Source organism: Anastrepha obliqua, chromosome 5 (assembly GCF_027943255.1).
Source record: "Anastrepha obliqua isolate idAnaObli1 chromosome 5, idAnaObli1_1.0, whole genome shotgun sequence".
NCBI classification, from domain to species: domain Eukaryota; kingdom Metazoa; phylum Arthropoda; class Insecta; order Diptera; family Tephritidae; genus Anastrepha; species Anastrepha obliqua.
In genome coordinates this window covers 41,089,913-41,111,823 of record NC_072896.1, presented here as the reverse complement: position 1 = coordinate 41,111,823, position 21,911 = coordinate 41,089,913, and the positions used below count along the sequence as shown (strand labels likewise).

Sequence of the window (21,911 nt, the reverse complement as noted above, 5' to 3'; positions counted from 1 at the left end):
GAACGGTTTAGTATTTAGAACATTATTAAATAAAAAATTTAATTTGTATCATAATTCGACTTAAGCTACCTACACAGAAATTACAGTAACATAAAATTTAATAAATTTATGCTTATTGATTTAATAATATAATATAATATAAATATTTCGCAGGTAAAAAATGTGATCGGTTAAATTTTTGTACAAAGATAAAACTAATGTTAAATCTGAGTTTACTAACGATTAATTTAGTTCGTTTTTTCGTCATATTGAAATTTACAAAGTATAACTGAAATTCTTTCGCTCAATAATACAGCGATCTTTCTTTACTTAGTACAAAAATTCCGTTCTAAAACATTCAAAACGTTCGTAAATACACAGGGCAAACCCATTTCTAAAAAAAAATTAATGTTTTCAAATCATTATGTATGCTTGGCTAATACAAATAAATGATGAATTTAAACAAATTTTTAATGGAAACAAATAAAAAAAAAAAATAAGTTTTTGTTTAGCATACTGGAAAGAAAAAGTCCTTAGTTTGACTCTTGTAACGTATCAAGGTTAATTCTTAATTTATTTCTTCACGTACATACAACAAATTATTCAACCTTAATCCTAAATCATCTTGGGCTAATTTTGTAAAAAAATATTTTATTAGATTAAAAGAACTGAAATAGAGGAACTGTTAGCTAATTATTAAATATATTTAAAACTACATCCAGAACATATAATAAGTCGTTCGCAAAAGAGATACTGGAGAACTTTTTGGAGTCTGTATCCTTGAGCGCTGCTAGTTGTTCATGTAATTGCCGCAGATGCCTGGCCAAAGTAGTGCTGCGCAACAGCGCAACATACTTGACACCCGCTGATGCTAATTTCCAAACACCAACACACACAATCAATTGTTCTTCATAGGATGCACATTCCAGTACCGCATTTGACGTGGATTTCGAATCTAATGGATGGGCAACAATCGTATCGACGACACAAATGAAATCCGCTGAATTCATTATTGCTGAGCGATTACTAGGCAAGAAACACATATTACGTAATATACGCAGCAAAATTACGCGTGTTGCACTCTGGGTAGAAGTTCGTGATATTACATCACATAAAGCTCGTAAATTGCGGACTTGTGCACCTTCTTGGTAGCGCGAAAATAGTTCCCAAAACTGCAACCATGAGCGCAATATTTCCGCTTTCACTTTAGGCGACTTTAAATGAAACGGATGCAGGCCATCGAACATGTCCAACATGTGTGCCTTAATGATGGTGATGCGACCGTCAGCGCAAGAGCAACAATTCATAACGACGCGCAGTCCTGTGCTGATAACTGGAAAATCGTCAGCTTTATTCGCTTTTAACTTTGTTGTTTCAGCTACAACCAACTTAATGACTAGTTGTAGCAATGAATGGGCATATCCGGAAAACAGCGAAGAAAATTGTTGACATACCACAAATGAGTGTTCGCTGTGATATGTGCACACCTGCAATACCAACTCCTTTAATTCACAAGAATATGGTAGCCACGGCCACAACTGCATTGTAAGCTTAGAGAGAGCGACACTTTGCGAATTATCAGTAAGCGCTGCATCAGGAGCCGCAAACCAATGTAAATGTATGTTCAACAGCAATTGAAAATTTTTAATTAATGCTACCTTTTTGCTCTCCCCATATCGACGCACATACGTAGTGGCAGTGCATTTAAACTGCTCAAAAAACGTAGTAAAGATCTGCGTTATTTTATCAAAAAGTTTCAGCCCATTTGCTGCCAACCTCGCTTCGGGAGAAAGACCCAAAAGAACACCCAATGTTTCACCAACTTGTACTTGTGCTTTGGATGGCGCAGTATTAAATTTGCAAGCCGGAACTGTATATAGGTGCTGAAAAAGCCGAAACAGCTCAACGAAAATAAAAGCAGCTGCAGATTTACGAACAACTCCCGGCAATGAGCTAGTGCTGCCTGCCATGGCTATGTCTTCGATTTTTTCATTATCCACAGGAGCAATTTTGTAAGCGCTTGAATCGCGACTCATATCGCCACACTGCCTGTTCGATACAATTTCGTCCATATTTGTTGTCTTGCACGCAATACGACCTTCCTTGATGATGGTTGAATCTCTTATTTCAATATGATCTTCAAGTACTGTCAAAAACGTTTTTCGTTCATCATGCTTGGGCAATTTATTTTGGGATTTAATTAGTAATAAACTAAGCGCTGCCAGAGAACACCGTTGCAAAGGGGTATCGACATTGCCCACGTTAAAAGCGCGTAAAAAGTGTTTCACAAGAAATTCAGGTGCTTTAGCAATTTTTTGGCACAACTTTTCATAGGCTAAATTATCTTTACATATAACTAACAGAAGCTGCAGTACATTGACTATAACGGAATCAGACGCAAGTGGCTGATCGAGCAACTGGTAAAAGTGCATTAACCAAGCATGATCACGACATAAAGTCCGTTGCAGAAAAACAAAATTTACAGAATAACACGAGCCATACAAGTGACACAAATCGCCGCACATTGTGTAGTACGCAGGATTGGATTGCGCCGATGGCACTTTCAGCAACTCATACAATCTGATCATAAAATCGCTTGCACACAAGTCAGTGGCGAAATCGGCATTGATTTGCAGCATCCTCAAGCAAATCCGGCAAAAAAGGCTTATCAATTCGCAGCTGGTTATGCTGATTACTGAATTGGAATCAATTTGTGTAGGTAATTGTTCCTCAAATACACAGGTGCCACGTACAGCCTCATCTGCGGTTGGGAGGAATCTATGCCGCGTAAGCAATTCATATGCATCGTTATATTTACCGTTATCACTGAGGAATTTAGTAAATAAATTGGCCGCCAACTGGCGTACCACATTTGTTTCGCCGATATCTAAAAATGTGCACAAACAGCATGCCATAAAACCTCCAGGAAGATAAGATAGCGTTTTTTCTATAAAGTCAATACCTGATGTTAGCGATTTTCTTACATCATTACGCTCTTCATAGCGCGACAGATATGTTAAAATACACCAGGCAAGCGCGCGCACTTGCCGGTTGCAGTGACCACATAAACCACTCAAATACTTAACGGTACAATCACTGAGCTTAAAATTATGTGTTGGTTGTTCCATTTGAGCATACAATTGACATACAATGGTAAGGCAATCAATCTGCCATTGTGCACCTGTGTAGGTAGACGATCTCAAAGCAAGTGATAATTTGATAAAACGCCTGCAGTAACCAAGGAGCTGCTCATCGAGAACGTCAATATCGAAGGCACTCAATACTTTCTGTAGATGTAATAAGCAACGTACTCGATGTAGATCCCGTTTTTGAAAGTACTGCGTTATTAATTGAAAGATCAACTCAAATAAGTTACTATGAAAAATGCGCACGTCTCCTTTATCGCGGCTGTTTACGGATTTAACGGCTCTGACTACGTTTCCAAGTAATGTGCACAATTTCCAGTTTAATCGGAGTGATAAATCCGTGTTTTTAAGAAGTGCTATCATAGCATGTTGAAAGTCCGCAATGAGTTCCTCCATTAGGCAGATACTCACTGCTGGTAAAGGCAGGCGTACACACAAATCGCAAAGGTCTAGCAATTCTTCAAAAAGATCAAAATCACACTCATTACCCGGTGGTAGTTGTAAGTATTTGCCAATTAAACTATATAGCTCAGTGGCTAGTTTATCAGGCATCAATGTGGCAGCAGTACCAGATTGCTGATCTCGGACAAGCAGCTGTAGTTGCAGCGAAACACTTGCATTCATTAACGACTCGTGATTTGTAGCATTGAACATCGCTCGTAAAAAACGTTGAATATTTTGTTTCGGGATCGTAGCATTCATCAAACGCCAATCGCGTAACGTTAACTGCAAGTCAACATCAAAATCGTAGCTTTTTTGCTGTTGCAGGTACAGCTTAGGTATAGGGATTTGTTTGTCGCAAAAGCTGTGAGCTAACAAATGGCGCACGTATAAAGTTTCTTCTAATTTGCTCTCAAAAACACTATTGTATTCAGCAAAGGAAATACTGCCTTGCTCGAAAGACTGAAATTCGCAATTCAGTGGTATCTCTAAATGACTTAACAATCTTGGCGCTTCCACCCGTTGGTTGCCCAATACTACAAGGAAATTAGCATAAAGCAGTAAAAAAAGACAAATACAAGCGTCTTGACGCAACTGTATATCATTCTGATAAAGACAAAGTGCTCGTAATAGTAACACATACATATTTGGCGTTTCGGAGAGTTCGCGGCGCACAGCGGCGTCATAGAGCAAAACTTTGCAGAGCACACCGATAGCAGGAATTGCAGCTCCAGTGTAATCTTCATACGATGCAGCTAGCAATGAGTTTTCGAGCGCTCGTAGTATCAAATAGTGCGCACTTTCCTCACAAAATGCTGCCAAATTATGCCATTGTTGGCACATAACATTTAATTGCATTAGTGTTGTTTTACGTATCACAGGGTCCACATCGGGCATCTCTAACAAGCTCAACAAATTATGCAAAGTTTCTCGCTCACAAAAATCGGTAGCATCAACAAAGATTCCTTGATATACTCGCGGCTTTTTCAAAATGCACAAATCGTTGGGTATTATGTCGCTTATATAAAGAAGATTAGGCACGTACTTTTCAGCTTCCGGCACCGAATTCATCATGTATATGAGTCGAGTTAATGCTTCATTTCGCACGGTGCTATCGTGATAAAACATGAATGTTATATTCCCTTGCAATACCGCCAAAAATGGTAATTGCTTTGAATCTGGATCAAGCAAATTTTGCAAAAGCTTTATAATTTGTGGAGATTTTGTGCAACATTGTAACAACGACAAAACTGGTAACAATAATTCCACATATTTCGCCCAATATTCACCTACTAAGTTCTGTGACTTCAATATTAGCATAAGTATATCCTCACTAATTTTGCGAATGCTTTCCCTAGCTCCTTCGCCACATTCGTAAATCAGATTGAGTAAAAACTCACTACTCAACGGTATACCTAACACTTGAGAATCTAGTAACTGTTCATGGGTTAATCCAATGCAGTAGCGTTCAGATTCCATTAAGCAAGCAAAATGACGCTTTATAGCCATAGCAAGCATTTTGTAGACATACGTCCGCAGTGGCTCATGCTTAAGTCGCAGTAGCAGAATTAAAAGGTGATTAGCTTTTGCACGTAACTCGGGTTGTGATACATAAAGTGCATTACAATCGATAATCGCACTGATTATATGTTCAACGAGTTTTACACTTTTTAAATTTTCTAAAGCGATACAAATATCTGGTCCATTAATTATAATTCGTGCACTTTCGAAATCTTGAGGATGCTGTAACAATGATACCGCCGCTCGAAAACAGTTATCATATCGCTCTAACTTCTGATATCGCCCAACATTTTTTTGGACGCGCAGTTGAATGTTTTTGTACCTTTGCGGAAAATTTTCTTTAAATGTGTAGTCACGCAGCAGAAACTCCAACATCTGGGAATCATCCTTGTAGGATTGCATTTTGCTATTATGCAGTAATGCATCGTCCAGTAGGCATATAATCAACAGACAATTAATTCGTTGTAATGTAAAATGTTCATCCTTCTCGAAACAAACTTGAAAGTTAAGAATAATTTTGTTTAACTTCTTCAGAATATATGCATCAATGAGTAGCCGTTGATTGCGATATAATTCCATACAGTTATTTAGGATCTCGAAAATTTGACGGGCTTCTTTACGAAATTCTCGCACACAAATTTCCAATAGTTTTACACCTTTTTCAAAAACTTCACGTAATACTGTACTGATTTTTAATTGCGTGTTTCCGAGTGTTTTTGATATTGTTGTGTCTATTGAATATGCACTTACATTACAGCGCAGTTTGAGACGGGCTAAAAGAAGCTTCAAGTATGCATTGATAGGGCGAGCTACATCTTCTAACACACTCTTGCTTTCGATGTCATCGTCAAATCGGAACAAATGCATGAGAGCCAAAAAAACATGTGGCGCCTGAAGCATATATTCGGCTGGATAGTCTTGCATTGTAATTTCCAGATGAAGAAGGGCATTTCTCATTTCCACTTTTCCAATATCGGTTGTCAACAAATCTGCTATAAATGAGAGCGCTGTAAAATCGGCTGGTGTCGGTTTTGACCACACTTGTTCGAAATCAGTTGGTTCAAAATGGCTTATCAACTTCTCATATTTAGCACACCCCACTTCACCCGTAGCAGGAAGGGAAAGCAAATTAAAAGCTTCTGTAACTTTATCCGTTTCATCTTTCATTTGATTCTCTTGGTATTCACTTAGCAAACGATTTATTTCATCTACTGCTTGGGATTCGGTGGGATGTTTCTTAAGTAATAGTTTTACTTTTTCTATTTCTTTTTTGAAACGCTCCACGCCTAACTGTTGAATGGCTTCCTCGCTGTAGTTGGAACGCAAAATCAATAGCAACAATTTAAGAACTCGCGATACAGCACATAATGGTTGAAATCCAAACCAACGGATAAGTTGTTTGCATAAATCCCCTGCTTTAAATTGCAGTTGCTCGTTGTGTTCCAAGGCACGACTCAGCTTATTCCATATTTGCTCCAAAGTTCGCAGCCTAATTTCTGAAGATTCGTGAGATAGCTTTCGTACCGTGGCATGATCGAGTTGTAGCGACATAATTAGCCTATTTCTAGAGATAATGGATATATCATTATTCAACCTTTAACTATAAAAGCATACTGTTTATCTGGTCACCTGCATTTTCCTTCGAATGGATATTTCAAATCAGGACATAGATCGAAACTAGAAGCTACAAGTGTTATCTATCGCTCTATCACGTTTTGAATTTTTGCGATTTACAAATAATTACTTAAAAGTAATAAAACACTCATAGATATTTAATTTTTGAATTTAATCACTCCCGCTCTAACAGAAATGAGAGAACATTAAATTTATTGGTTTCAGATCAATCGGTTTCATAAATATCGATGATCGGCTCGTTCCCGTACTTTGCCACTAAACCAAAATGCCTGCTTTAATCCGAGCGATACACGTTCAATATATAAAATCTATTTTGACTGACAAAAAAAAAAGATTCGCACCATAACGCCGTAACATAACCGCAGCCGTATGCATCTATTGAATTTTGGGTTATCCCCGTAACCGTAAGCAGCTGTGAAATACTTTACATTTGTTTTGATATTTGCAATAAAAAATTTGAATATTACAAAAGAAAACTGAAAAGTGAATTGACTTAGTGGAAAATTCTGCTTCAATATCAGCTGTTTATGGTTAAAATATTCTGCCTCATCGTAAATTTCCATGTGACCAAATATACCCATAATCTCCATCTTGTTATTGTATTTATTGAACTTTACAAGAATATTTACTCAGAAGGAAATTTACAATAAGGACGATTATTTGGTAACGCACCTCACTACTTATGAACCCATCTGAAGAAAACGTGAAAACAATGTATGCATTCCTAAAAGACGCCGACCTACTCAGAAGTTGTTAGCCCCTGATGCTAATGCTGCATGCAGTTTATATAATATAATAGTTATTAACATTGTATAAGCTTTATTATAATAAAAAAAATAATAAAAAGTAAATATTATAATTTTAAAGATTTATCAATTTGTAAGCAGAAAAAACATTAGGAGAGGCTAAAAGTTATCTCCGTGTTCCATTAAAATTTATCAGCGTGAAGTGCTGTGGAACATGAACAGCTTCTATTATCGCCGCAACGACCTGAAAACGAAGGTAGCTGTTGATAATTCCGGGAGTCTACTCTGTGATGGGGGAAAAATTATATAATATTAGAAAAGCAATTCGCTATTCTCCGTATATGTATATTTAAATACGATACTACTGTACAAAATAGTAAATTTTCTTTCTTTCTATTACACAGCAGACCCCCAAAATTTTACGTAGAATGTTAAAACTGTCTATTATACGAGATTTTGCAGAACGCTTTACACGCAGTTTCTCACTTTAAACGACGATATATATATATATTCATACATATATATATATATATATCACATATGCATTAATTACCAATAAATCCACAAAATTAATCTACCCGTTCACATAAGGCAGATTACTTGCAAAGTTGACAATCAGCTGTCAATACTATTGTGAACGATTTTTGTTTATAGAAATTATTTTGGTCGAATATATTGTATTGTTTTTAGTTTGTTTAATTATCATTCGCGATATGAAGCATAGGCAAATAGAAACAATAGCTAATTTAATTGCACATTTGGCTACTAATAACAAACAGTTGGAGGAAATCCGTAAGCGACGTTTACTGAGAATTCAAAAAATTATGACAGCAATACGCATTCGAAATTCGATATTACATTTTATAACAAGTAACAGGAGGACACACATTTTGGACAAACGATTTTTTTATATGAATGCATAGATAGTAATACCTAATAAACATTTTATTATAATTATGTCTGCAAACCTGTTTTCTTTACCGGCATCTATTTTTACTATGACGTTTATCTTTAAACGCGTAAAAATAATGATCTATTACACAGAAAACACAGAGTTGTAGGTCAAAAAGTATGGTTATTATCTTGGATTATTTTATAATCTCGCTTTTTAATCACGGATTGGGAGTTAAGCACGAAAAAGTAGATCATCTACTTATGTGTGAACGTATTACAAACTGTGTATGTAAAGTTCTTAAACTCTCCATACAAACACTTGGTAACACTATGGATCAATTTCTGGTCTATGTGAGATCTATTCGATCAGCCAAGTCCAACCTAAACTACGCTTCACTCAAATATAAACAAAAACAAATATAAAGTAATTTGTACGAAGCCACACAAACGTGCTTGTAGTTGTCTGAACGACTGGTTATGCTAACAATTTTTCGGCTCATTGACTCCGTTGTTTGGTACTAATTGTTTGGCAGCCCTCGACTTTTTATAACAAATTTTTCCATGTGCCCCACAAAGTAGGTAAAAACCGTAGTTCCTAATTAGTTCGACATCACTGTATACGTGTTTTAAAGAATTGGAGTGACACCTTTTTTCGACATTTAGAAATTTTTGTACGGTAACACTGATTGACACTACTCTAAATTCTTATTTAATATTTGGTTAGAAACGAACGGTAGTAATTTTTCATTATTGCATAGTAAAATGTTTACAATTCTGAGAGGAATATCTAGAAATCTGACTAGTACATTTGCTATTGCTGATCGCGTAGTTCGTCCTCACAAAATTACATATTTTCATTCCAATGCCGTTTTAAGATGCCAAGTCAAAGAAGAACAAATTAAAGATGATTCTGAATCAGTAAATCTTACAGATGATGCAGTGAAGGACCAGAAAAAAGATCGAACGCAGGTTATACCAGTAGAAACATCAATCCGATATCTTCAAAGTTCTGCTTACAAGGAAACATATGGTGACCAGTTCGTGTGGGAGCAATATAGGTTAGTATTAATTAATATATATTAATTGTTGGTATTTTGTTTATCCCACATTCTTTTTGCTTGTAGACGTAACCATAAAGGGGCATTACCTCCTCGCAAAACACGTAAAACTTGCATACGCAAAGGTGTAATTTCTACAGGAAATCCATGTCCTATTTGTCGTGACGAATACTTAGTCTTAGATCATCGTAATATTGACTTACTACGCCAGTTTATATCGCCTCATACTGGTAAAGTTCTAAGTTATTCTAAAACAGGTCTCTGTCAAAAAAAACATTTTGAGCTTTTAGTGGCTATAGAACGGGCTTGGGATTACGGGCTCATAACTTTTGACGTCCCTTTTCGAAAGTTCGATCTTGACGAATATTACGGCAACGCCGCAGATAAAACGCAATAATCATATTCGAGTGGCTTTTGTAATAACTAAAAAAAAATCACTATAAAACTTACGTATAAGCAACAAAGTAATGGACTCTTATAGCAATGACAAAAATTCACAGCTCGAGGAACATTCGGTATCATTCCTAGTCGTAGGCGGTGGCATTGCCGGTGTATCATGCGCAGAAACCCTTGCCATTTATCATCCAGAAGAGAGTATAATTTTATTAACGGAATCCAGCCTTATAAAAACTATAGCGAATTTAGAACCTGTCGCACGGTATGTTTATAAATTTGATGTAAAAGAACAGTCTTTGGAAGACACCAAACAGCTTGCCCCAGCAATCGTAACCATTGTTGACCAGCTCCTGCGAATAGAAGCCTCAGAACATCGCGCTATAACCCAACACGGGCGCAGCATATTTTACAAGTCAATTTGTCTTTGTACAGGAGCTGTACCTCACCTAATTTCCAATAACACTTCTCGTGTTATTGGAATACGCGACACTGATTCAGTTCTGACATTACAGCGGCGTTTGAAAAATGCGAAAAGTGTGGTATTGTTGGGCAACGGTGGCATTGCCAGCGAACTTGCTTACGAACTGCATGGTGTTGAAGTACATTGGGTCATCAAAGACGGTCATATAGCATCAACATTTGTAGATGCTGGTGCTGCACATTTCTTCCAAGTATCGATGCATCATAATAAATCGAAGGAAAAGATTGCTTCAGTTGAAAAACCGGAGGCCACCTCAATTGTTAAACGGTTAAGATACGCCGAAATACTATCAGAAGATCAAAGTAAAGATGTAATAAAGCATGGGGCTGCTCTAGGGCCAGATTGGCATAGAAATTTTACACTTAAAGGAAGTGCAGTTGCTGAGCTAGACTCTCCGATCATGTATTACAAAACCCATGTTGAACAAATAATAGAAGAAAATAACCTATTAGTTGTGAAGCTCTCCAATGGTGAACAAATTAAATGTGATTTTCTTGTTTCGGCGACTGGGGTTGAACCACATCATAATTATTGCTGTTCAGTGCCTCTAACTTTGGCTTCTGATGGGGGAATCGCCGTAAATGATATGATGGAAACTAATGTAGAAGGGATTTATGCAGCTGGTGATGTTTGCACTTGTATCTGGGAGCATGGAGAGCACTGGTTACAAATGAGGCTATGGACACAAGCGCGTCAAATGGGTTGTATGGCTGGGCGTAGTATGAGCGCGAAATTAAGAAATGAAGTAATTTATCAAGATTTCTGTTTTGAACTTTTTGGGCATGTAACACAGCTTTTTGGTTATTCAGTTGTACTACTTGGTCGATATAATGGCCAAGGCTTAGGAACTGATTATGAAATATTACTCCGTTGCACGCCTCAAAAAGAGTATATAAAATTTATACTACAAAATGGCCGCCTACGAGGAGCAATATTGATTGGAAATACAGAACTTGCTGAGACCTGCGAGAATTTAATTTTGAACGGCATAGACCTCACACCATATGGAGATGACATTCTTAATCCAGATATTGACATCGAAGACTATTTTGATTAAACACGTCATTGTTACTAGAATATTTTAATTGTTCTAAAAAATATACATTGCAAATACATCACACAAATGTTGTTATTTAGATTTTTGTCATTTGATTTTCGCCTCATTACCTAGAAGAAAATGAAATGAATTACTGATCTGTGACCGAATTAATTTTTACTGTTTCTTAGTACTCACCCACATATTTAATTTCATCAAATGCCTTTCTCGCCTTTTTCAATTCTTCATTCATGGTTAACAAATCTTTGACTCGCGCATATTTTCTTTGGTCCTTTCGAACTAAGAATATAATATCTTCTACTTGTACACGACCAGTACGCCCGATTTCCATTGCCCTATGCGTCATTTCGGTTATGAATTCAATTACCACGTCCTCCAACAAGTCCACACTTTCGGTATATGGGTTCTTATCATCTCCAAAACCATACATCATGCATCGCAGTTCTTTGCTGAACAGTCTTTTCCTTCCAGCCGTAGTGGAGACAAACTGCTCCTCGCCCAATTCATCTTCGTCGAACTAAAAGCCATTATGTTAAAAATTACACAATAAGAAATAAAAATAGATTTTAATTTACGTCTGGGTTTTCAAAATTTTCGTCTATATTTGCGTTTGTTGTCATTGATGTAGTGATATCACAAACTTGGTAATTAAAAACACCTATCAACACTTTAAAGAGCTATTAACGAGCATTATATATCGATAAAAAAAAGATCGATGTAACGAATTGAAAGCGATTAGATGGGGGCTGCACTTCAGTGGTTTTCCGAAAAAATTTACACATTGACAATATATACATTTTTTCAACAACAAAATAATATTTCCTAACACAACAATGTTAGACGAAGACGACAGATAATTACATCGCACAGACAGGATAGGGTTTTCAATTGTAAGTTGAACTTGTAAGTGAATAAACGAGAAGTAATAAAGTGATTCAGTCTTAAGGTGAACGTGTACCTGTAAAGCTAAGCAGTTAAGTGTTGAAAATAAATTAAGCAAGTTGTGTTGCCATTACTTTGTGACTTTCAATTGACAATTCAGTGCTCGGACTCAGAGGAATTAAGGTGATTGATTTATTTATTTCTAACGTTAGAAAATTCGTAACAATACTTTTGAATTAATCTCGAAATGTAAGTTTTGTCTTTGCCTATATTGCTCACTAACTTGTATCAACCAAACATAATATTCATATATTAGTTCCCTCTCTTCAATGCGCTTTGGCGTTCCGAGAAACTGCCTGGCGAATGAGTGGCCGGCATTTCGGTGAAAGTCCCAAAAAAGGCGACATATCCGTGTGTAAAAATTATAGGGGCATCACACTTATCAACATCCCATCCAAAACTTTGTCCAAAATCCTGCTTAATAGAATACAAGTATATCTTAAACTCCAAATACGTAAACAGCAGCCCGGATTTCGCACAAACAGGACCTGCTCGGATCATATCGTCACTCGCATAATATTTAAACAAATTATTGAATGACAGTCGGATAATCACGCTTGCTTATTCGATTTAAGTACTGCATTTGACAGCATTGATCGAAACTCTATTTGGATTTCATTGCGTACTAGAGGAATTCTACAAAAAGTCATCAGCATTATCTTTCTGGAGGTTTTGAATATTGAATTTTACACAACAAACAACTCTCGGATGCGATCCGACCGAAATGCGATGTGAAATAAATTTGCCTCTTGTCACCATAGCTATTTCTCATAGTCCTCGACGATGTGCTGAATTAAGCGCTGACAGGCAAACGCGGCGTATCCGGGAATTTCCATGAACATTTAGAATAATTAGCGTATGCAGATGACATAGCGCTTTCGTCCGTCAAAAGTTCAGATCTGCAAACATATTTGAACCAGCTCAGCGTCGCCGCAAGCAAATTGGCCCTAAAATAATCGTTCGCAAAACTGAATTCATTTCATATTGTTCGCAAATCGATACTGTATATGGAGAAGAGATCAATGGTAAGACGGAATTTTGCAACCTCGGAAGTAAAATCACACCAGCAGGCTGGACGACTGAAGACATCGATGGCCTGTGTTCCAAAGTGAACAACTACCTCACCGACCTTTCTCGCTTTTTCACTGCGAGAAATCTCCTACTTTCCCCCACTAAATCCACGGCGACCCTCTTTACCACCTGGACAAAGGAGATCAAGCTGTTCCTTAAGGTAAAAGTCGACGATACAACCCCAACCCCACGGTAAACAACCCCAAAATTTTAGGTGTAACCTTCGACAGTTTGCTCTCCTTCTCAACGCACACAACCGCGATCGCCACTAAAGTCCAAAATCGCAACAAGGTCCTCAAATCGCTTGCCGGCAGCACTTGGGGCAAAGAGGAAGTACTGTTGCTATCGACATTTAAGGTAATTGGTTGAACTATGCAGCGCCTGTCTGGTCGCCTGGAACTAATAAAACGCGGTGGATAAAGCTACAGATATGCCGAAATACTGCCATTCGAACAGCGACCGGTTGCCTCATGATGTCCCCGGTTCAACACCTTCACAACGAGGCACAAATGCTTCCAGTAATGGAACATAACAAACTGCTCAGAAAGCAGTTCCTGCTGGGATGCTATCGCAGGTTTCACCCCTGCAGATACCTGCTTGTGCCTGAGCCGCCTCCTAGGCACGTCAGGAGACATCTCTTAAACTACGCTGACGAAATCCAGGACAAAACTGACCGAAATCTACTGGACCTGACAGTGTTAAGACAGTAAAAAAACGACATTCACAGGGAGACCGTCACCACCTTCTTAAGCTCCCGTCCTGTGAATGCCGTAATCGGAGTCCAACCACCACCTTTGGCAGATGAAGAGCTCCAGCTTCCTCGTGAGACCCACGTAACACTGGCACAATTACGTTCTGGATATTGTAGCAGGTTAAACTCCTACTTATCCAGAATCGACCCCGACATACCAAACATATGTCCGGTATGTGAAGGCACCCCGCACGACACTGATCACCTCTTCACATGCCCCCTAAAACCGACTCATCTAACACCCTTCTCCCTCTGGACCCAACCCGTCGAAACAGCATGTTTCCTGGGCCTACCTTTAGATGAGCTAGACGAAGATGACCGGTGATATGCCCGACACTAGCGGGGGTACTATTACTGCTAACAAACAAACAAACAATTGAAGGCATCGCTCACCATATTAACAAAGCACGTGCAGCATTTTCACAGTTGTACAACATACGGGCTTCAAATTCCATATCAGTCAAAACTAAGCTACGAATCTTCAATTCTGCGAATACTGGTCGCGTACATCCCTGCTCATCCGAAGACTACAACTTTTCGTCAACGCGTGCTTACGCAATGATTTCAATAATTTTGAGCGCCTATCTCCTGTAAAGAAACAACGAAACTAGTCACATTAATTACTAAATAGATACAAAACTCAAACTCAATTCACTTATCTGAGCTTTTAAAGAAAGGTATAAAATATGTACTTGAACCAGCACATAGTCTACGATAGAGTTATGCATATGTAAAATGTATTTAACAAAGTGTGAACTATTTTAAATTATTTCGTTTTTATTTAATTTATTTTAAATCAAATAATTGGAATTCTTAGTTGAAAAATTAAGCTTACGCTCTGGAGTCTGACAGTCGTTCGGTCAGATCCTCTTCCTTTGTCTCTCCATGACCCTACAGGCTGACCTTTTGATACGATGTACTAACATCCTTACGATAATCCCTTGGATGCTACTTTTTTCGGTGCTCCCATGCCAACTGGGCCAGCTCTCCGGTTAAAAGAGTTTCGCATCTAGTTACCGTTTTATAAGCATTGCTCCTATTTACAAACATTGCTTCCAAATTAATCAACTGTAAACTTAAATATATTTATATTTATGTATTTGTATTTATTCTAGGTTACTTAACATTTTAAATTAAAACTTAATTTTACAGCTGAACTTAGTTTACTGTTATTATTGTTCCTTCAGATTCATTCATTGGGACTTTCAAATAAATTATCGTTATGTCCTAAATAGTTTAAAGCATTCATTGAAACAAGCGAATTTCCTATATTTAGCGCAAATATATTGTCTTTGCAACCTTTAAATTCACATTCTCCAATAAAAGGTGGAATTGTGTTAAAATAGCTATAAGAAAAAAAGTAATTACAAACCAATTACAGAGAACTAATAATATGTACACTTACTTTTGCCATTCCTTTAAACTAGATAATATTTTATGTGAGGTTTTGATGTTTTGCTCCTTAAAATCTGTCGCCACATATATCCCATATTTTTGAGAATTCGTTATTTTTGAATGATTGAAATGTGAATTTGAATTAATGCTCAAATCGGTTCCAATTTGACAATTTATGACACTTGTATTATTTAAATGCAGCACAGCTTGATCCAATACAGTTATTCCGGTTGCAAATCGTTCAATGATACATTCTTCCAGAATTACGGAAGACCCTGAATTGCATATAATACCCTGTTGCGTACTGGTCTTTCCATCCCCTATTAGAACACAATTACGGAGGCACACAGTACCGCTTTTGACCAAAATCCCAGAACGCACATTACAGCAATCTAAGACAATATTCTCAAGGGTAAAGGAACCATCGAAAACAAAGAGGGTGCTTTCATCGTCTAATGAAGATATTATAACATTTTCTTTTGAAAAATAATCCAAAGAACTAGTAAGCTTTTGCTTAGCAACTTGAAGTCCGGAAATTTTACCGCTCTCATTCATATTTTCCAGAAATTTCAACGTATGGCGACCCGGAGCAAGATATATGCAGTCATAAACATATCTGCTTAAAACATCCTAAAAATTATGTGTTATTTACATTTCACTTGAAATGGTATAGTAGAAATATACTGTACCTGTAGTGTAGGAACATTTTGTACCAAGGCACTTTTTGGAATGCTTTTCTTAGCAATCTGCATTAGACCTATTTGTTCATCCAATGTATACGGTGTCATTACAAAAAATACTTTATCGCCCTTCTTCTCCGTTATTGCACCAGAATTTTCCAGGTCTTTCAAATATTTTTCTTCTGGGAATAATATTTCTTCATATATTCGACGTGTTTCAGGGTTCTCTAGTAACTCTATTTCGTTGCGAATCATAGCTAAACGTAAATGAAATCTCATAAGATCCGTCACCTCCGTTTTGCCTATGGTTTCTTCGAGGTTCTCTTCATCTTCATCGGACAATCCTAATTCTAGGTACTCCCGGCGTTGCTGTAAATATTTAGATTCGGCAAGCAAATTACGCACATGAGTAACCAATGGTTTTTTCAAAGTTCGTTTACGCAAATCATAGCAAAACCGAATGCGAGACTCTAAATGCTTTTCTACCCAATTCAGATCGTCATCATTATCGTTGTCCCAAGGCATCCAAACATGTGTATAAAAGAAACGTAAACGATCAACACAATCAGCCGTTCGTTCTATGTTCAACTCGGAATTTTCCTGTTCCTTCGTCGGCCAGAGATCCTGTAGGAAAACTTCGTGCCTTTCCGGCAAGTGAATTTCTTCATCCTGAACTGCTTGTATTATGAATATGGCTTTTAAATCTTTGAAAAGTACTTGCTCGACGTAACCAAATACTACAGTTGGATAACGAATATATGACTCCTCGCATATCACCCGAGGCATCTTCCAAAGTGCTTGCCAACCTAAATGTTAAATTGTGGATAACTATTAGAAGCGTGTTAAGCAATTGACATGTACATATTAACCTGCTGGCTCGATTTGGAGTTCAATGTAATACGACCATTCGGAACGAACTTGGGACGCGGGAAAACCTTTATCTTTCCACGATAAAACATTCATAGATTCTTCCAAACGGTGAAGTAAACATTTATCAAATTCATAAACTTCCATTGTCAAAATCTTAAATATCAAAATAATGATAAGCGCAATACCAAATTCAAATACACCGACAGTTTTGCCGAACCTAAGAATTTCAACTTCAAATCATCGATACATATGAGAAATGTAATCGACGATAACATAGACGTTTAACTTTTGTACTTCCATTAAGCTTAGCACTCACTCACAGATTTATCAGAGGGAAGAGCGAATGAAATGAAAACAAAATGTGCTAAGTGACGTTAGTTGAATACAATCGTTCTTCCATGCATTCGTTGTCCAGACTGCAATGAACTAACAGGAGTAGTAGCTGTTGAGCTCTGTTACAAATAAACTGCTTCAGTAACTCTTTTTTCGTCAGAAAATCAGCTGATCCTTTCAAAATCGGTAAAAGCCGGTTAGTGGTATAATGTTGGACACACCTCCTGAATTTTGTTCACCGTATCTGTCTATTATGTAGAGCTTCCGTTGTATTCAACGCTCTTTGTCTAAAATTTATTGAACACTCTGAATGTGAACCAACCTTGTAGAATAGAGACCAAGTGGTAAGGTGCCCATTAGTTAGTTCATGCCATCTTGATAAAAGCATAAGAGGCAGTAGGCACGAGTGAAAAGAGGTGCTTTCTTACATGCTGACAATAAAAATAACTATAGCAGTAACAAAAATTCTTTTATAATACTAGTAAATATATTAGACGCTTTTGAGAGTAGTACGTTCACACACCAAAAGTACGTTCACATATGCATTAATTACCAATAAATCCACAAAATTAATCTACCCGTGACATATAGCAGATTAATTGCAATGTTGACAATCAGCTGTCAATACTGTTGTGAAAGGTTTTTGTTCATATAAAATATTTTGGTGGAATATTTCGGTATTTTTGGTTTGTTTAATTATTATTAACGATATGAAGAAAAGACAAGGAGAAGGAATAGTTTATTTAATTGCGCATCTAGCTGCTAATAATAAACAGTTGGGGGAAATCTGTAATCTACGTTTACTGAGGCTTAAAAAAATTATGGCAGCAATACGCAGGAAGTGATAAGAGGATACACGTTTATGGGCACACGCTTTTTTTCTGTTATATGAGTGCATAGTTAAAAATACCTAAAAAGCATTTTATTTTATTTTATTTTATTATTTGCCAGCATTCATTTTATTTAGCTTACTTTGACGTTTTTCTTTACACGCGTAAAAATAATGATCTATTACACAGAAAAGACAGAGTTGTATGTGAAAAAGTATGGTTATTATCTTGGATTATTTTATAATCTCAGATTTAAGGAGAGAAATTTTGTATGGGAAATCTCGCTTTTTAATTACGGATTGGGATTTAAGCACGAAAAAGTAGATCATCTATTTATATGTGAGCGTATTATAACTATCATACATGGCGATATTATTAATCGCAACATTGGGATCGAATATTGAATGCTCAGAAATAAAAGTATCGAGAGTAAAATTCTATGAGTAGTATCGCACATCACTATTTACAACTTGTTTGCGTTATTACAGTTTTATTCGCCTATCTTTGTAATTCAGTTGAAATTGGTGGCCCAATTGCTAAAGCTATGCTGCTATGTAGGATTTTTATGTTCGGATTTAATATAAGCGACATAAATCATTCTGCACTAACAAAATAATAACTACAAAAATGGATAAGGCGCAGTGGATGACATCACTTCCAAGCCAGTTGAGAAATATGGCCATTATCAACCTTGCGATACCCGGTAGATTAGAAAATATAAATTGGTGTATTATAATCTCAGTTTTTAATTACATACCAAAAAGGTTCTCATAATACAATGTCTTATGGAATAAAGTCTGGAGCAAAGCCTTCACCTGACGCCGAAAAGTCCACAATATGGCTGAATTTCTGTTTTCCGTGGTTTGTGCGACGTTGGGCAAAAACACAATCTTCCTGTATTTCAGAACAATTACTATTGGGAGTTCGATATTTCGATTTGCGTGTATGCCAAAAAAATGAGAAATTCTTTTTCGCACACGGACTCTTTGCTATGGAGGTGTTTGATCCTCTGGAAGATCTCAAACAGTATTTGCTTTCACATAAAGGGGAGGTTTGCATATTAGACTTCCAACATTTTTACGATATGAATGTGAAACATCATGTAAAACTACACGACCGCTTGCTAGAATTGTTTGGCTCTCTTTTGTACTCAAAATCTGATGGGACCTTGGCCGATTTTACGCTGAATAGATGTAGCACATTGGGCCGACAAGTATTTTTGATTTATCGTCGTTGCCCTGTGCTACTTCCAAATGAATTTTGGCCAAGTAATAGTTGGCCGACTCCATGGCCAAATGTAACTTCCGTAAAAAAACTTGAAACATATCTTCAAAATTCACTACTTTCCCGAAAACCAACGCAAGGTTTCATATCTCAATGCATTTTGACGCCTTCCGGAAAGTACATAGCTTTAAGGTGATTACTGTTATTTGATTAAATAAGGTGATACTAACATAAGTTATTTCAGATGTTTTTCCTCGTTGCATAGAACTGCAAAAAAAGTAGACAAAAAAATACAACCGTGGATTGAAGAACAAATGCCTGGACCCTTTCAAGAAAATGAACCTCCTAAGACCAATGTCTTTATTACCGATTTTGTAAATTTAAATGACGGCCAATTTTGTAACTCGGTTGTAGAATTGAATTTTAAAATTGAAAATCGTTTACAAATTGGCGACGCCTGACCCATAGGTATGCAATTTGATTGGCGCAAAACGGTGTTTTAAAACGTGCCTAAATACAATATAAGAAATTCATTACAATAGGGATCTGAAATTTAAATTTCACAAGCATTTTAAAGATACTATTTTCAAGTTCTCGTAATTTCAGCTCAGTGTTTAGTTTTCTTTTAATTTTTGAGTTAGCTTCCTTTCTACTTCTTTCGCTGCGTTGGTATCCATACAATGTTTTCATTGACATCAATATATTCACCATTTTTGGCGGCTATCAAATTACAATGCTTTTAGTATTAACTTTCATTTTAAGTGCCAATGCTCCACACCTACCATCCGATCAAATGGTACTATGCTTTTTCTAAGGCATATAGTTCCGCTGTCATGGATGATAGTTTTTTTGTTTGTATAGAATGCTTTTGTGGTGTTCGCCCTTCCATTATTAAATTGGGGTTTTGGAAAATTATCTTTTACTGAACCATCGGTTTATAAGATTTCAATGTTTTCTTCTTGAGTTGATGTTTTTTCTGAAATTGTTGGTTTATAATGAATTCGTTATTTAACGACTAGTTTTAGCTGTTTTTTTTTTTTTTTTAATACATAGATAACTGTCGACTACATGACTTTGTTAAAAGTGTTTGTATTTTTTTATGACCTTATATTGTTGAAAGGCTTTTGTATAGCTGGTTGAAAATTGCACTTGCTGTCGAATTAGTAATTTTTTAGCTAATATATCAAAGGATCACGAATGCTTCTAGTAGTTCTTTAGCTGCTATAAGTTCTAATCTCTATTGAAAGGGTAGTTTTGCTAAGATTATTATTTGGTTGAGGGTTGTGTTTATTATTACCATGCTTTATCTCATGCATTGATTATTAAAACTTTTTAGTTTTTCTAAGGCGTTTTCGCGAATAATACGGCATACTCTATTTCGATCTGGAGCGCTTTTGAAGGTCTTACTCCAAAGGTGCAACCACTCAACAAATTTTAAGAAAACTGCATATTTTATTGGTTTGTCTATTGTTTAATTTATTTATGAACAGCCGCAGATATCTAATAGAATTTATATTTAAACGCGTGTTATATATACGAATAGATATTTGTAATTACCATTTTTTTCCATTGTTGACCTGCAACTATATATTGATTGCAATTAAAAAAATCCTCTAGTTTATGTTGTAGTCGTGTTCTTGCCCTATTAAACTTACTATTCGTTAGTTATTTTATCAGTTAGTAATAGTTATCAGAAAGAAATCGTGATCCAATTGGAATAGAAAAGTATGGTTGTAAGATAATTGGTAAATTTTTGTTGTGTATTTGTTAACTAAAAGTGGGCTAAATCTGTTTCTTTGTAACAACCCTCCGTTGATTTCGATGCTTTCCTTGTCGCGGTATTATTTTCTTCTCTTCTGTATTTGGACTACCACTTCTGTTGGGTTTGTTTCCTTTATGTTGACACTGTCGTACGCCTTGTTTGCTCATATTTTGAAATGCAGGATCGAAACTTTATATCGGTACCTTACGCTTTAGTTTTAAAAACTTAAAAAGCACATTAGTGCCTCTAATTATATCTTGATTCACCGAAGACAAAACATAAGACTTAAAACAAGGATAACTACAGATGTTTTAAATAAAATAAAACTCAAGAGCAAATTAAGCAAAACGTATGCCAATCGACCTAATAATAATAGGAAGCTTTGTTTTCGCTGCAAAAATCTGAGTAAAAACGAATAAAGCCATAAGTTCGACGCCTGATAAGTTTTTTCGAATTAAGTTTGCATCGCCATTCAGCATTACAAGCAGTTTTAATAGTTAGTTACATTACAAGCAGTTAATAGTTGTTTTAAATCAACTGTCCCCAGGGACGATGAATCAACAGCTAGCTATTCAATCTGTTCAGATACTGTAGAAGTGGTCAAATTTGGTTAACACTTTACTTCGGTTGGGAAAACATATTACTCGTCACAGTTATCAGTTTGCCTCTTTTGCTGTCTGCCCACGAACACTGATGCTC

General features: G+C 36.5%; 6 protein-coding genes across 7 annotated transcripts; 3 read left to right on the top strand and 3 right to left on the bottom strand.

The window, feature by feature from the left end:
* Positions 1–662: 662 nt before the first annotated feature.
* Positions 663–6,881, bottom strand: LOC129249214 (protein rotatin homolog). Of its 2 annotated transcripts, none has more exons than XM_054888900.1 (2): positions 6,717–6,881; positions 663–6,651 (listed from the first exon to the last, which is right to left on the bottom strand). In XM_054888900.1, exon 2 carries the CDS (start codon positions 6,636–6,638, stop codon positions 669–671), a length of 5,970 nt encoding a protein of 1,989 aa, XP_054744875.1. In that variant the 5' UTR covers positions 6,639–6,651; positions 6,717–6,881; the 3' UTR covers positions 663–668. The 2 variants fall into 2 exon arrangements, with proteins under 2 accessions (XP_054744875.1, XP_054744876.1); XM_054888901.1 differs by having other exon boundaries at positions 663–6,645.
* Positions 6,882–9,036: 2,155 nt separating this feature from the next.
* On the top strand, positions 9,037–9,817 carry LOC129249217 (28S ribosomal protein S18b, mitochondrial). Its single transcript, XM_054888903.1, has 2 exons — positions 9,037–9,420; positions 9,487–9,817. Exons 1-2 carry the CDS (start codon positions 9,125–9,127, stop codon positions 9,815–9,817), a joined length of 627 nt encoding a protein of 208 aa, XP_054744878.1. The 5' UTR covers positions 9,037–9,124.
* Positions 9,818–9,887: 70 nt separating this feature from the next.
* LOC129249216 (pyridine nucleotide-disulfide oxidoreductase domain-containing protein 1) lies at positions 9,888–11,433 on the top strand. Its single transcript, XM_054888902.1, has one exon. It carries the CDS (start codon positions 9,888–9,890, stop codon positions 11,352–11,354), a length of 1,467 nt encoding a protein of 488 aa, XP_054744877.1. The 3' UTR covers positions 11,355–11,433.
* On the bottom strand, positions 11,363–12,110 carry LOC129249218 (transcription initiation factor TFIID subunit 13). Its single transcript, XM_054888905.1, has 3 exons — positions 11,930–12,110; positions 11,532–11,871; positions 11,363–11,464 (listed from the first exon to the last, which is right to left on the bottom strand). Exons 1-3 carry the CDS (start codon positions 11,972–11,974, stop codon positions 11,442–11,444), a joined length of 408 nt encoding a protein of 135 aa, XP_054744880.1. The 5' UTR covers positions 11,975–12,110; the 3' UTR covers positions 11,363–11,441.
* Positions 12,111–15,228: 3,118 nt separating this feature from the next.
* On the bottom strand, positions 15,229–17,299 carry LOC129249070 (protein nessun dorma). The gene is made up of 4 exons (XM_054888693.1): positions 17,063–17,299; positions 16,203–16,999; positions 15,524–16,143; positions 15,229–15,464 (listed from the first exon to the last, which is right to left on the bottom strand). Exons 1-4 carry the CDS (start codon positions 17,205–17,207, stop codon positions 15,308–15,310), a joined length of 1,719 nt encoding a protein of 572 aa, XP_054744668.1. The 5' UTR covers positions 17,208–17,299; the 3' UTR covers positions 15,229–15,307.
* Positions 17,300–18,695: 1,396 nt separating this feature from the next.
* On the top strand, positions 18,696–21,417 carry LOC129248335 (PI-PLC X domain-containing protein 2). The gene is made up of 3 exons (XM_054887838.1): positions 18,696–18,929; positions 18,991–19,642; positions 19,695–21,417. The coding sequence occupies exons 1-3, from the start codon at positions 18,854–18,856 to the stop codon at positions 19,909–19,911; spliced, it is 945 nt and encodes a 314-aa protein (XP_054743813.1). The 5' UTR covers positions 18,696–18,853; the 3' UTR covers positions 19,912–21,417.
* Positions 21,418–21,911: the final 494 nt, after the last annotated feature.